The sequence below is a fragment of the Dermacentor albipictus genome, chromosome 10 (genome assembly GCF_038994185.2).
Source record: "Dermacentor albipictus isolate Rhodes 1998 colony chromosome 10, USDA_Dalb.pri_finalv2, whole genome shotgun sequence".
Taxonomy (NCBI): domain Eukaryota; kingdom Metazoa; phylum Arthropoda; class Arachnida; order Ixodida; family Ixodidae; genus Dermacentor; species Dermacentor albipictus.
Window position 1 is genome coordinate 65023815 of NC_091830.1, and position 16423 is coordinate 65040237.

General features: G+C 46.7%; 1 protein-coding gene across 1 annotated transcript; it reads left to right on the forward strand.

Moving 5' to 3' along the window:
• On the forward strand, window positions 1–13791 carry LOC135904167 (uncharacterized). The gene is made up of 3 exons (XM_065434778.2): window positions 1–213; window positions 8566–10062; window positions 12683–13791. Exons 1-3 carry the CDS (start codon window positions 196–198, stop codon window positions 13427–13429), a joined length of 2262 nt encoding a protein of 753 aa, XP_065290850.1. The 5' UTR covers window positions 1–195; the 3' UTR covers window positions 13430–13791.
• Window positions 13792–16423: the final 2632 nt, after the last annotated feature.

Sequence of the window (16423 nt, forward strand, 5' to 3'; positions counted from 1 at the left end):
GGTACAAACTGCAGGGCACGTGCACGGACAGTGCTTGCACATCACCATAAGTTCATAATTCTTGGCCACTCGCTCGAAGTTTGTAACTTAGTAAAGACGTTTTTAAAGCTGCCGCGAACCGCAGCGGCTTCCATGCGCAGGGCGGAGGCACAACTTAAGTGATCATTCAACTTGGACCGAGCGAAACTCGGAGCCATGGCTTGTGCTGCTGAGGTGAGTGCTACTTTTTGTTGAACTGCTGTCGGGTGCCTTACTGGTCGGTTTCTGGTGTGAAGCGGATAGCTTGCTTGGCCAGTTTCACCTGCCTATTGCTTTTGAGCTGTGGTCGAATTTTCTGACCGATGTATGAATGAAACCAAGTTGTGGGTTCGTCACCGAACGCCAGCTAGCACGCTTGAGATTCACATGCAGTCGCCCGTTGTCACGGCTTGTATTCTGTGGACGGTGGTGGCAGCGGCTTTGTCGCGTCACTTAACCGTCTGGGCTGACGGTCACGGGGCGCGTTCATCCGTGAAATTCGCGGCGTGTGTCTTTTTCATGTGCACTGCCTCGTCTTGCCGGCCTTTGCGCAGTGTAGGTTGACGTAGCGTGAGGAACGAAAGTAGCTACCACGCACTGGCTTACCCCATTTCAGGGAGCTCGCAATAGTACATCGGAATTCCCAGGCAATGCGCCTGCATCCAAACCTTAAAGCAAGAATTGTTGACGCGCAATGCGACCGGATAACACGGAAAACAGCAAAATAAGCTCAGGTCCTCGCAACCTCGCCTTTATGCTTGTTTCACGCATTAAGGAGAGTGAATTTGACGGCTTAAGCCGTCGTTTTCTGTGTCACATGTAATGGGTAATAGGGGAATGTCAGCATGTATATATTCTAATCTGGCATTTGAATGCTGTATTTAAGAACTATAAGTGGCTAGCTTTCAATTAGGGTTCGCGAAGGTACAGATCAGAATGAGATGGAACAGAAACGAATGCCTCTCAAACTGCGTTCGCTAACATTATTACATATATAGCACGCTATGTTCAGATATTCGCTGATCGCTATGACGAGCACCCGGTTTACTTGGTTTCGGCTACAGGAACCCAGCACGGTAAATAAAACGTCTCGATATAATCGACGTTGCGTTAATCATTTATGACACTTATGCAGTTAGTTTTGGCACTGCAGCCAATTACATATAGCACACAAATACCTACGGCAAGCACAAGCTTGCACAATGTTCAAAAAGAGCACGTATTATACCTTCGTGAGACTGAACACTCCCACACGAACGTGGCTTTCTGGGAAGTTCACGTTGACGTTTCAATATCCACAAGGCTGTTCTAACAATTCGCTCCGTCTTGTACTATACTCGAGAGCGCGCAATGCGCAAGTTCGCACTCAGTATATGGACAAAATTTGGCATTCTTACATTACTTTCTGGAGAACAGCGTTCACGGAATCACTGGAAACCATCGTTTGTGTGTCGGGATCAGACCTTGACTAAGTGACTGCTGAAAACTTGCAGATCCTACGCAGATTTAAGCGAAGCTTCGATGAGTCGACAAGACGCAACAGCGCAGCAAGAAAAACGCGTAGCGGCTTTCCGCAAGGAACGCGTCTCGTAACGTCACCGTAACGGTCATAAGGCCGCGTTGGCGTACCTGTCAAAGAACAGGGAATTTTAAAGCGAAAGCTTTACTAGTCGCGAACTTGCGATTTCGCAATGGCGGTGCTCTGATGAGGCACACGACGTCACAACGCGCGCCTCATCGTGGTTATTTCGCTCTCTCTCGCTCCCTAGTCACAACTGCACATGCGCCACTAGTAGCACCGAGCCACAGGTGTTCCGCCGCTGCGCAGTGCCGCGCCATTCTGGCGCCGCCGTTTGGTATGACGTCACACCGCGTTCCTCGTTGTTGCGCTCGCCTCCGCTCGCTTTGCCAGCTGCGTCGAATTCCTGATAATATGTCGGAGGATTGAAAAGGTGAGCTCGCGTGCGCCGCAACCACAGCTGAGGCGGCAGTATGGACGGCGACAATTCTGATAAGCAGGAGGAGGCCTGAAATCGACATCGGAACGAGATGAAGAAAAAAAAAAAACGAATCGCCCAGGAAACACACGAACAGCGCGCCGAACGAGTGGCTTAACGCGGCAACAAAGCTAGACAAGCAGACTAGCTTGGACTTGCAATCAATATTAACCAAGGCTAAACATGCTATGCCTTAGCTTTTCGCTACGTATATCCTGGCATAGCCGAGCTGAGCCACTGCCAATTTTACTCGGGGGCGATATTCTAGATTGGCCGCTTCCGGCCTACACTATCATTTTTTAGATATTTAGCATGATTCTATAATGTTGCAGCAGGCTTCAGAAAGATCACTAGCGCTATCTGGCTTGCCATGGCCATGGCTTGCTGTAAAAGTGGAAGTATACTCGAACGCACCGCTAACAATCTAGGAATTCTACAGCGAAGCTGTAATTGCAACTAGCTCATAAACGTTATGTATGCCTGTTCCCAGTTTAATGAAAAAGATAAGTCACTGCCAAAGTTTATGCTTTGTGAAGTATTCCGAACGTTAGCGGCAATATGTAGGCAAATTTACAAGTGTTCGTTAATTGGGGGTTGAATGAATATTGCTAAACATTCGTTTTCAGTCCCTTTAGAGGCGCTATATGAAACGCTTCACAACTTTTTCTTTCCTATGACCACCAAACACCGCAGCGATTGTGTATATACAGAGTTTGGGCAACTATGAATAACGCGTAACAGTATGTTGACGTTCGTAGGCTAATTATGTGATTTGAAAAAAGAAATACTGAATAATCTTGACCCAATTTTAATGTTATACCCGTCGTGTATTTGCTTTTTACCGGTTTCCTCGGTGAACTAAGCCAGGCACGGTGTTTATATTTAGTTTATGTAGGGAGCATGTTGTGAGGGACGAACGATAAATATTTGGTGCATAAGTTATTTACAGCCATTGCAGAAAGTTGCTTACTTAAGTATTCGAAAGTACAATATACTGCCTGTATCCGTAATGCTCCTTAGGGACCTCAAACTACGTACGACACCAACTTCCAATTCAGCTAAAAAAAGTTTAATGTTAGGCGTAAAATGGGGGGAAAATATCACGTTCCTGGCTTACTTACCAGCATTAGAAATATTGTTACGGGGACTTTACGGGATTACGCAACCCTCGTTCTTTTTCCTTATTTTCATATGTCATACGAGGTTTGGTATTGGTCACTTCAGTGTCCTACAGTGAACTAAGCAAGACACCTTGTATACATTTGGCGAAAATAAGTGGCACGTTATGTTTAATGTGTAGGTAAAATTCGATGTGTCTTGGTTAATTGTGGCATTTGCAATAAATTATGCATGTAAGTGTTCTCGAGCGTTAGGATTTTAACGCGATAGCGTTAAGGAGCTCGTGTCGCAGAAAAGCCGGTGTCGTCGGCGTCGGGTGTCGGCGTCGGCGGCGTTGACCGTGAGCGATAAATCACGGCAGGCGCTTCATAAATAAAAAGCAACTTCCAAGATTGGCCCGGTGGGAATCGAACCAGGGTCTCCGGAGTGTGAGACGGAGACGCTACCACTCAGCCACGAGTACGATGCTTCCAAGCGGTGCAAACGCGCCTCTAGTGAATGCGGTGTTGCCTTCGAAACGAGCCGTGGAAAGTTATACTGCGGTGTATATCGGTAATTATGAACATGTAACGTACAGAAGTCACAATTACACGAGTTGCGAAGTGCGTTTCCACTGCATTTCTTCTGCACTTTCCGCACACGCAGAGCCATCTTGCGGCAAACACAGAAGACCCCCTCCTCTCAATGTACGGCGCTGCCCCGACAGGAGGCGCGCCGCGCGCGCATTGGGACCGCTGCCAGGCGCGTCGCGGGACTCCCTCTCCCCTGACGACGCTTCGCCGGGCTCCCGGTTTAGATTACTATCTATCTCTCTGCCCGTGCCGATCACGACGTTTGGCTGGCGTAGATCGTTTCCCCTCCGAGACACCGAGTTCTTTGGTTCGTTCCGTTCGCTCAGGCGCACGTTTCGTTTCCGCGCCGAACGCTGCGTTGCTCGACGCTCACCGCGTGACAGGTGGGCGCTAAATCCGATGCGGGGCGCATCGTAAGTGATCGCTGTGCCGTAGCGCATTGTCTTATACCCCTTGGCGGGTCGACGGGAACGCTATCGCGTCCCACTCTTGAAGGCGAAGCTTAAGCGTCCTCCAATTTTTGTTTTGCAAACCGCGACATGCTTGGTCCACTGGCATAGCATAACTATGAACGCCACCGAAATCAAATTTAACGGACGTTGTCGAAACACTATGGCAAAAGAGTGTCTAACAAAAATGCGTGTTGGAGTTACTAGAGCTTTGCAAAGTATTCGTCTATGAACTGTCCTAAAGTACTAAAATGGTCATTTTAAACCATGATTTCAAGTTCTTAGCACACGCAGCTTATATTTTGCAAGGTTCAAAGTTTGTGGATTGTGACATTTGCAATAAATTACGTATGCAAGGGCGCCATACAGCGGAAAAAGTCATGTTCACAAGTAGCGAAAGATATTGCCCACTGCGCTGGCGTTATTGTACATTCAACTGAGATCAACTTTAGCGAAATTCAGGGGAACGTCATGGCGATGTCATGTGCGAACTTAAATGCATGTGGAATAAATAGGGCCTTTGTAAGATATTCCTTTCTTAAGTGATCAGGCGCGTTGCATTCTCACTTTGCCCAATGTATTCTGGATTCCCAACTAAGCATTCTGTGGTATAAAGTTTGTAAACAGGTACAAGGTGCATCAGAAAGGCTGGCCAGGAACCTTATCCCTGTTTACAAGCTTCATACCACAGTGTGCTATTCCATATGTCAGCCCCTTTCTTCATTTTGAAAGTAAGCATTCGTTACACAAAGCTTGTATGTTGGAAAATTAAGAGGGACGCTATTGGTTATTTTTGCAGGCAAAGTTCAAAGACTACGGATGCATTGCGGTCTTTGTAGGCATTTACATATACAACTGCTCCGTTACGTATTAGGTTATCTTTCGAAGCGGTGCACAATTGATATCGCTGCCTTGGTATAAGTACAAGTGCCACCGAAATAAAATTGAGGTGACACGAGGGCAACGGTATAGAACACTTGTCAGTGAACCAATTAATGCGGATCGAATACAGTTTTTGTAAAACATTCTTTTCTTAAGATCTTGGAAACAGTATACAGACATTCCACGGTATGTTTACAAGTGCCGGGTGGGAACTCCATATTACAAAGTGTATATTTAATGAAAATAAAGAGCCTGATATATGAGATGTTTGTACGAAAAGTGTCAGTTGTTTAGCTCCATCAAAGTCCAGGCTTCTAAGTGCTCTAGAGTGTGTATGCCTAAATTTTACAAGTGGCTGAAAGTATACCACGCAGCACAAGCTTAACTAAAACTACAAATGCCTTCAAAATGGAACTCAATAAAAAGAAAAGGGTGAACCGCTATGCTAAATATGCATGCCAAGGTGCGGATGAAATGCGGTTTGAAAGTTTCACGCGGACATTATCAGCTAGGTTTACGAGTGTGCTGGGGAAGCTCGGCGTTACACAAAGTTTATATTTAGCAGAAAGAGGAGTAATTAAGAGCGTTACACATAATTATTGTGTTCTCGTTGTTTTTTGGTTCCCCGTTGAGTTTAGTTACCCCGGTGACCTAAGTGAACTCGGCCCTCCCTTTGCTTGGTGAAATATGAGTGATCTATAGGCAAAGTTCTAAATGCATCGTTTGATTGCGGCTTTAGCAATAACTTACATGTGCGAACACTCCAGAGCATTGTGAGTGTCTTGCGAGCACACAGAGATTATCCTGGTTTTCTTGCGGAACTGCGGGAGGCCACCAAGGTCAAATTTAGTGGAAACGGCAAAAGGCTATGCGAAATTCGTGTGAGAAGTTAAATGCATGCGGAAAAAAAATGTCATTGCGGGAACTTCGTTTATGAAGCACTAGAAAAGCGCTGTATGGTCATTTTAGGCTCAGTGTTCCAATGGAAGTCGACGTTTTACAAAGCACATATTTAACGACTATAAGGCGCATGGTATGGGTTATTTCCAGGCAAAATTTGAAGCTAGGGTTAATTATGGCCTGTGCAATAAATTAGGTATTTAAGCGCTCCAGAGACTGTGTGATGGTGCTTCAAGAGCGGCGCAATGTCGCACGCACAGTTTCAAATCAACTCTGATTATACGAGCAACAGGATTAAGTGATGTAACTATACGCAATTGAACTTGTTCTTAGAACTGCTTGAACAAAGTCGGTTCACTGAAAACTCGGTTCTGACTCCGCAAGGTCGCACAAGCTGTACTTTCCATTAATGTGGTTAGCGTACTTAGGACACTTAACCCTGTATTGACGAGTGTTGCCTACAGGCGACATACCAAAAAAGATTTTCTTGCCGAGTTTCATTATTGAGCCCGAAGTTTCTGGCTGTATGTCTTGGGCCAACACTGAATGACAGGCAGCAAGCGTTATTTGTTCGTTTAGAACAGGAACGTTGGAGCAGGAAGAAGTTTGGCACGTGACTAACTGTCTTGTGACAGCAAGGACACATGTGAACAAGGTGTCACATGTGACCATGCACCATGACAGCATGCACTATGACATCACATGCGCATGTGATGTAATGCAAAGCAAATGAAATGCGCTCCTATGGTTCACACATGAGAGCTGTCTATACAAATTGAAAACGAAGCCCTAGGTGGCTTGAGGTGAAGCCCACTTCGTTTCCTGCCCGGGTTTTTCCCAACTGCTAAAGAAATACACAAATTATGTTTTCTTTTTGTTGAGTATGCTTATTCTCGATGTGGTTTGCATATAAGGTAGAAAAACATTTTTTCTTGGGGGGGGGGGGGACGGTAGCTATATGTGTCGTCATTGAAAGGGTTAGTGCACTTTACGGAATCTAACCAGCTTCCTTTCATGTCAACTTGAGTCATTGGGTATGTGGCACTTTTAAATGAACATCACTGACGCCAACAGCGGTCACAGAGTACACACCAGTGGGCCCATACTACTCCTTAATGAAACAAAACTTCAAAATGTCGACGTTGCTGGGTAGAATTGAATCAGTATAATTTATATCCAGACATGCGACGATAGGTGGCGTATGCTGTTCAGAGGAGGAAGCACGGGAATGGGGACCGGCTGCAGTACACATGTGATGCATAACGGGTTTCGGCAGCAAGAATGCGGTGGTGTCTCTGGATCGCTTCAGTGCTAATCGCAATGACGTTGACAGTTATCCGGAGATGGTTTCTCTCAGAATTTATTCTTCTAAAGTGTTCGTTCAAAAGTCTGGACCATCTGTTGGGGCAACGAAAGGCTATTCGCAAAATCTGAGTTGACCCGCCGTGGTTGCTCAGTGGCTATGGTGTTAGGCTGCTGAGCACGAGGTCGCGGGATCGAATCTGGGCCATGGCGACCGCATTTCGATGGGGGCGAAATGCGGAAACAGCCGTGTACTTAGATTTAGGTGCACGTTAAAGAACCCCAGGTGGTCGAAATTTCAGGAGTCCCCCCACTACGGCGTGCCTCATAATTGGAAAGTGGTTTTGGCACGTAAAACCCCATAATTTAATTTAAAATCTGAGTTGGAAGCACTTGACAAAGGTACTATCCGTCGAGGGTGCTTTTGCTGCGTCGGTTTCGGCCCCTTTACTGCGACTTCCTAGAGAAGATTCTTCAATTGACAAAGCTGGTGAAGTGGTAAAATGAATCCAGTACCTGCTTAAGTTAGCACTGGATCACGGGTACTAGGTGTTTGTGCAACCAATATCAGATCTGATTCATGTTGTCAGCTGCACATTGTTGCAGCCTTACCAGGCTGGTCATCAGCCACGTCATGCTGCGTTTACTAGACAAATCCTAAGGAAGCACACCACGTGAGCGCGACCAGTTTTATGTTTTTATCCTGCTTCCGAAGTATTTCACAAAGAAATTTGCTGTGCACTTTTACTGAGACATGCAGTTACTATACTTGTAGTAGATCATGCACTTACAATTACTTCTGCACTTCTTAAGTGCAATTTTATAACTGAACAATAAAGTTTTTGCACTCTCATAGGTGCTGTGTGGCACCATGGGGACCAGCTTCACCTTTAAGGATCGAAAATTTTACTGCACATGACAGCAAGCTCAAACTACGCCCTTGTAATATTTGAAAGCTGTGCAATACCCCTGACTGGCTGGCTGGTGGGTGCTGAAATCTCCGACGCGAGAGAATGACGCTGATTGCTCAGAAACGTTCTTTCACGCTGTGTTTTGCCAACTGTTTCTTGTTCCATGCAGCTTTCGTGTCCCGTGCTTTGATGTCGTTGTGTTTATTTGTATCAGGGTCACGTAAAACCATCGTGTCCTCGTTAAGAATTTTATTTTGTTGCTTAAGCCTTAGGGTTTTAGACATATGGAGCAAGTCAGTACCCATAAGCGCGCAAAAATATTACTGCGTTGGCTGCCGCGGTTACATGGGCGTTAGGGCTGTCGCGCGTAAATACCCAATGTCCTTGCGTTTGTCCCATATTATTTCTTCAACAGGAAGACCCGGGTGCCACTCTTCGCGGTTTCGCCAGAATCCTCGCCGATACGGATGCTGATGTATTCGGTAGTAAGGACGACGTGCTCGCTATCTTCGACGCCGCCGACGAAGAGTTCTGGAACCTTAACGAGCCCACTCTACTTGTGAGCCCCCTCTGCACATACGACGGCAACAATCCGTGCTGGGCGGTCAGTCTGCAGCTAGCGTGGAACGATTTGTTCAACCACCGCGGAGTCGAGCTGATCCAGCTGCAAAAAGGAACGCTTCACTTTCGGACACTAAACGTCGAGCCGGATGACTTGTGTGCAGAAGATGACGTCAAGTTCCTCTGCCTGTACCTGTGGCTTTTGCGACAGCATCGCTGCATCAGTGGCGTGGTCCTTTCCATTCCCGTCGCCGCACCAAGGCACGGCTCACTCTTCTTGTCCCTGCTGAAGCTCACGGAGTTTGTGGAAAAGTGCGAGATACACGGCAACGATCTGTTCAGAGCCCCTTGTCTCGGAGGGTCGGAGCCTTGGATAACCGCTCTGGACAGTCTATCTCGACTAAGAGAGCTAGGATTGTCTACGGTGCACCTGATCGATCATGAGGTCACTACCCTGGCCAAGCTCGTGGAAACAAACGCGTTTCTGGTCGCCCTCGTTCTCATCGACGTAGAGATGAGCCTCCTCGCCTTCTCCGAGCTCGTCACTAAAGTAGTTGAGCACAAGAAACTACAGGACTTTCGAATCAAGATGACCACCAAAGAACCTCAGTCCATTTTCACGGAAGCGCTGTCTCTAATCGGCCGGTCGCTCACTATAACGAGGCTGTACGTCCACGTCGACCACGGCTTGGTAAGCCTACTTCAAGGTCTCGTCGGCAATTCTTCGCTGTACCAACTGACCCTGGAGCCCATTATTCATGACGGGCAAGTGCTGCATGCGCTTGCGGATTTCCTGGAGAACAATGTGTCCTGCAAGCGCTTGAAGGCCTGTTTCGACACGAGAAAACTTTTGAGCTTTGACTGCGCGCTCGACGACATGCAGCGAATTGTGGGCAAAAGTTCGCTGGTTATCCTGGTGCTTTCGGGCTCGGTGCTTGCGCCTCTCCCGGTGAATCACCTCGCCGAAGGGCTTGCAGTGAGCAGGACGCTCTGCGAGCTTCATGTGGACGAGTGCGAGCTCATGCCCACAGAAGGCCTGTCCTTCGTTAAGGCCCTCAAAAGGCGCTTAGTATTTGGTCGGTTTAAAGAACTCAACCTGGGAGCTCTGGACGGGGAGCCGGAGGAGCAGTTGCTGTTGTTTAGGCACATAGTGGAAGCTGGTGTGTGCGACAGGGTCACAGTCGTCTTCAACGACTGCCTCGTGATGCCTTTGTGCGACGCACTGCGATGGAACTCCAGGCTTGTCAACGTGTCCATCTCGTACGACGAAGAGATAGACATTGAACCTATTCTGCTTGCCCTAAAGAACACGGCGAGGTCTCTGGAAAGTCTCTGCGTCAGCACGCTCCAAGTAAGATCTTCTATGCTCGTTAACGTAGTTCACCTGAGTGGACGCATGTGCTTCGTGGCAAAGCGTACTGTTCGTGGTACTGAGAGACATGCACGTTGAGATAGACGCGATAACCACGTCACTGAGTGGCGCGAGCAGCACGCATTGCCTTGCAGTGTAAAAAAACATTTGTGGCTTTGCTTGCATACTTAGGGTTCTTGGTGTGGCATATTTCCTTGTACAGCGTGGAATGCATATTGAAAAGGACGAGTTGGAAAATACGCGGTGCCTTCTTTGATTCGGCATGCTCTGTTAAAGTTTTCAGGATGTGTCTAGGGATACACATGGCGCTCTGGCACTTCATCACGGCGCTGAAATACATATTCGACCGATGTTGACTTTTGTCAACCCAAAAGCCATTGTTAGGCATAAAGGGCCAATAAGGAAAAGAGTTAAGAACAGCTTTTTCTAAGCTAGTTGGCTCATCACTTTTGCTTCAGTGTATAGCTACAGTTTACGAACAGGACATCGAGAATGCAACACATCACGCGGCCAGCGTAACAACCACATTTCATTTTGTCTCCTTCAAGTTCTGTTTCTAAATTTAGGCTATTCGTTATGGTAGACATGAGAGATAATCATCGATGCATTCTTAAAGGTTATATTCTGGTTCCTGGGACCACGTGATAACTTGCTTTAGAGTCACTTACCTCTATGCTCGTCACTCATGGGCGTAATATTTTTAGGCTCTAGTGGTATTTGAATATTGTCTATATAAGGTGAGATTAAGTTTCAAGTTTGCTTTGTATTATCTACTTTCTCAGTCGTATACTAAATTTCAGCCTTTTTTAGTATTCAGCGCTTGCATCCGCCTTTAAAAACAAAGGCTAAAAGGTTTTCGTGCGAACAGCGGTGGCTGCACTGGAAAAATGATCGGCGCAATCACACGCCTCTTGTCTTAAACACGACAATGTGGCGCTCAATGTGCAACAGATGGCACACCCATTCATGCAAAATCGGAACACATCAATAATCAGAATGTTAGTCTGATTCGGGAACCTGTCTGGCCTTATGTGATCAGTGAAAGCAGTAAATTACCATGCTATATTAAGACAGGTAATGGCATAAATTAAGGTTCTATACTGGAACATGGTTCCACATCAATGAAAATTAGGACTTGTAGAACTTGAATTCTGGTCGTGCAGAGATCATTTAGAGAGAAATCAATGAAAGCTTGTTTGGGAGAAAGCTATTAACTGCGGTGATTAGTTCTAATGTGTTCTGATGAATTATGCACAACAGAATAATTGCTGCTGCGTATAAAAACGTTGCTGTAAGTTACACGGGTTAAGTTTGGCGAGCGTAAACAAGAATTTGAAAGTGTCAAACTCTGCGTAGCAAAGCTGATACGTTGTACTTTAGAGGAATATATGCATGACACTTCAGGTTTGATCATTCTGAAAGAGGGCAAGTGTATCTGTATTTGTGCTATCACAATGGGAAACAAAATACTAGACTGTGCAAACCAGTGAGCGCTGAACCCAAAGCTTCCGCATTACACACGACATGATTAACCATTTAACGTACTGCAACATGCAGTGCCTTTTGATGTTGTATGTTCATGCCAGCAAAAGGTAAAAAAATGCCCCGGCAACATTGCCTCAAATATTGAATGTATAATCTGGCATCCTATGCTGGCATCTTCTCTCTACATGTGCAGTGTCTTCTGTTCTTAGCGCAGACAACGTATGAGCATTTATTTCGAATCTGAGAGGCTCTCCGAGGTTTTAAGTTCTGCATCTTAATATTTTATCGATGAATTGCGTCATCGAACCCGGCGATCATATCCAATGCAATTTTCCGCTTCGACCAACAACGTCGCTCTCTCGAGTGTGCCTTGAGTTGCACAAGACAATATCGTTTTGCTGAAGCAAAGGTCCTGGTAGCCTGACCCGTCCAGAAAGCCCAACAAGCTGCACACACCTTACACACATTGTAGAATGGTAAACTGGAAAAAGTCCAGTCGACCTCTCTGCCGTTCTTAAATCAACCATAACTTTAGTATGTAGAGCATGTTAACATTTAACCTTTTTACATATGTTCTGTAAGCTATCACAAGCTATGTGTGCTATGTCTATGCGAACGGTCATATGCGCCACGGCAAAAACATAATTTGCGATAAAATGCTTCTGTTCCTTTTATGGTCATGTCTACTAGGCGGTGCTCCACGGTCGCAAGTATTTCTTTTTTCATTCGCGCGCATTTTTGAGCAAACTTCCTCAGCGTCCATCTACATGTCACACCTCACAGGTTAAACATCCGCGATGGCTAAAACGTTTGCGACCTTGTTTACTGCCAAGACAAAGTCCAAGCCTGAACGGCAGGGAGGTTCAGTGCCAACCGTGGCGCGCCCCTTCTATCCACGTCTGACAAAAAGCAAGGGTACTGATTTTAGGCTAAGAAATGTGGCCATCATGAAGCCCCCCCCCCCCCCCCCCCCCCTTCGTCCCCGTCCCCATCCCCCTCCCCACCGGCTTTGTGAGAAGGGTCTGCCCTTAGTCATTGCCCTGCCTCCGATCGGTGAAGTCTTTTTTTCTCTCTTGTTTAAAAAATAATGTTCATGCATTGTTTCCCCGCACAGAATGTCGGGAAACTCGGCGGTCATTTCCTGGCTCAACTTATCCGGAGCGCCAAGTCGCTCAAAGTTGTCCGACTGCGCTGCTACGTCGTTCCGAGCGCCGCCGTCCTGATCCTCAAGGCGCTGGCACGTTCCAGGAGCGTGCTCCTCTTGACCATCGAGCACTGGGAGTGGACCGCGAGCGTCCGACGAGCGTTCGCCGACATGCTTCAGCTGAACCGGAGCCTGTACCGGCTCGAATTCTACTGGAACGACCTCGAAGATTTCGACGTTATCAAGGGCTGTCTGACCAGCGCCCTCTCGTTCAACCTGTCGGTGTCGGTGGTGAAGGTGTACCACGGCCCGGAACTGGAAGAGGCGGCCGCCCACGACTGCGGCTTCTTGCCGCACGTGCAGCGGAACGAGATGATCCTCGCCTGGGCCGCGGAGGTCATCCTGAGGGACGGCATGTGGGCGGAGGCTGCCGCTGTCGTCGAGCTGCTGCACACCTGCGAGGCGCCTCTGGACCTGCTTCAGCGCATCGCCGACATCTCGCCCCGCACGGCCACCAAGCGCATCCACGTGGCTCGCATGGCGACGAGGACGCACTTTTACGCCCTCTCGTCTGCGTTCCGTGGCGAGCCCGAGTTCGTTTTGACGTCTCTTGGACAGCGGCTCTTTCAGGACCTTCTCATTTTCGTGCGCCACGACGTGTTGAAAGCCGTGGCGTTCATAAAGCCCCCTAGTATGGATCTGAGTGCCTGTGACTGATTGGGAGTGAAGTGTTCAGTGCTAGATATTCGCTCGCACACAGCGGCTCGGCTCTTCGTGGAACCGACCATTCGCAGCCGTTTCCAAGTGCTACGGCGAGGTTGCCTCAAGTATAAAATGTTTTATTTTTATTGTTTAATTTTTCGACCGCTCTTTCCCCCTCTAATTTTAGCTAGTTTTTATTTGGCAGTCATCACGCATCTCTTTGCTGATTTCCACCTATTCTGTGCTGTAATACTGGCTGCAAGTAACACATTGCGATTGTGAATGCTCCTGTTTAGCCCTTGCACATTGGCGACGTAAGTGCCTGCTGTAGATGATTAATGTGATTGCTAAGTACAATAAACTTCTTTATATACGCACGTTGTGTATATCAACATTACCTCTGCAAGCGAAAGCTGTTGATTTCAAAGCAAACGGTCGCTACTAGTATGCAGCAGAAATGTGTGCTTGTGACGCAGCAGTAGCGAAAGTAGCCTGTCATAAAAAATGTAAGCACCGTCCATTCTGCTGCTGAAACCTGCCAGCTCCTGTGTTGGGATAGCTTTGCCGCCGGCATCACTGTGGAATGAATTTATTATTTCAAGAGAGAGAGAGAGAGAAAGGCAGGCAGGGAGGTTAAGCAGAGATTATCTCCGGTTGGCTACCCTTATTGGAGGAGGGGCAAAGGGGTGCAGTAGGTGTGAGAGAAAAAAAACATACACACATATACATATACAGAACTGTATCTGTGGGCACTATAACACAGTCTGCGAAGGCGTTCGTAGTGTTACGCAGTGTCACCGTCCGGTCCTACGTCACACATTGTCGCCACAATTCGTCACAAAGTCCCGTGTCCTTTAAGTAACGTATCGGCGCCTTCATAGCGGATCGCGCTGATGTTCGCGTAGGCAAGTTTCCAAGGATGTTGTTTTTCGTTATTGGGCACTTGTCCAGTTGGTCAAGGGTGGCTGAGAGGGCTGCTTTTGCGGGTTGAAACGAGGGCGCTCAAAGGTGTGCGATTATTTCGCTACATCCGCAGAAGCCCCAAAGTGGGCTGTTGGCCATTCCGATAAGAAAGGAGTAGGCATTTGAAAATGCTACTCCAAGCCATAGATGGCCTAGAAGGGTGCAGTGACGTCGTGGAAGGTCGGGCGGAATACTGAGCTGTAAATTAAGGTTCAGGCTATGAAGGTGTGCACTTGTGAATTCGGATGAATTCTATTGAGCTAACGTTAATTCACGTGCAAGTGTGGAAAGTTTTTCGATACGTCGGCTCTCGAAAGAGGAATAGCAACGCCGTTGACGCAGTCATGGGCGGATCGGACAGCTTTGTCCGCTCGATCATTGCCATGTATGGCACAGTGACTAGGCAACCACTGATATATTATATCGTGTCCTTCATCAACTATGCGATGGTGGACTTCTCTGATCTCTGTGGCGAGCTGCTCATGCAATCCATATTTCAGATTTCAACAACAAAGTGGCGCGAAAAATTTTTGGGATGCTTTTTTTAAATCTCGATTGAGTGTTCTAAGCGCAGCTGAACACATACCGAGTGTCGAGATTTTCGCTGTTCTGGTAACTTGATTGCAGTGAGGCATGACGAATGTACGCGTTCGGCAATATGAGCGTTGGTGCATCGCACTCCGAGTAGGATACGCCAGTAAGGCCAGATAAGGTGTTTGGCGTGAATCATTGTTTCTGTCCAAGGCACTAACGAAATTTTTCCCAAAAAGTAGTTCCAGAGGCAGAAATTTGTCAGAATTCCGGTAACCAGAGAAAAAGAAATGCAACCTCTCCTAGTAAGGGAAGGAAGTGCATGAGTTTTAAAACCCGCACATCCGGTAAGACTGGATATAGGCAAGTGACCAAGATGAACGAAATAATTCATCGAAAATTATCACAGTGCAAACATTAGGAAATCGAATAAGAAAAAAAATTCGGACAAGGATGCTAGCATCACTCCCGAAGCAAGCAAAGGCTTCTGTCAAGACCTGCTTGTCCCTTATAAATAGTTGCTAGAAGTGCAAGAAGCTCCTCCTAGCGTACACCATTGGAAAAAAGCGTTTTTTCGTCTCTGCCGTCGATGAGACAGTGGTAAATAGCAGTTTCCTAGAAAAAATACTAGAAGGGGCTCTGATGCTACGATTGCTCATTTACCATAGGGATGATGGTTAGTTCATGCATTTTTCTTACCTTTGTGCTTGTGCCTTCGTTTACTACGCTGCATCTGCGTTTATTGGCCTAAGTTTAGCACCAATATATACGTTTCTAAATAGATAAGTCAAAAGTTGAGTAACTTGAGTATCCTTAAGGGATTTGAAGGCGAACGTATAAGGACTTCTTTAAGTTATCACCTGAAATTAAATGTCCACCTTAATACACCTTGCGTTAACTTGTACAAACCTCAATCCACTTTAATCTACCTTGATCCAATCTTTGGAGTAGGCCAGGACGGGTTTTTGGGTGTGGGCCATGTCATCCGGCCGAAACCGTTGCTTTTCACCGTGCAATTTCGCACTACGAGCCGCAGCAGGTCTAGTGCCAGGCACGTGGCGTCATGAAATGGTCACGTGGCTTTTGGTACCATGGGATGATAACGCCAGACGCCGGATTTTTTCGCTTAATGGCGCATGTCAGTCCTTCGTCTTAATAAGCTTCTCTGAACGTGCATATGACTGCATGAATACGCCACTGCCCGATCGAGGCAGTTTGTGTGTGTTCGCGGGCTTCTTTCACGCTCGGAAAAATGCTTTTAAGTAGCACGTATCGAGCAACAGAAACCTGTATGAGGAGTTTTTCATGCTGCTCTACAATTTTCTAATTGACACTTCATCTAATTGTAACTATTAAGAAGTTGCGTAATGAACTCAACTTAACTCAACTTTGAAGAAAACCCCTATATATATATATATATATATGTATGTATGTATGTATGTATGTATGTATGTATGTATGTATGTATGTATATGTATATGTATATGTGAGAGCTTAAACAGGGCGTTACAGAAA

Excerpts from the sequence above, each read along its gene's own strand:
- LOC135904167 (XM_065434778.2), top strand. Across the intron at positions 10,063-12,682 it reads TCTGCGTCAGCACGCTCCAA|AATGTCGGGAAACTCGGCGG; the intron begins GTAAGATCTTCT and ends TTCCCCGCACAG.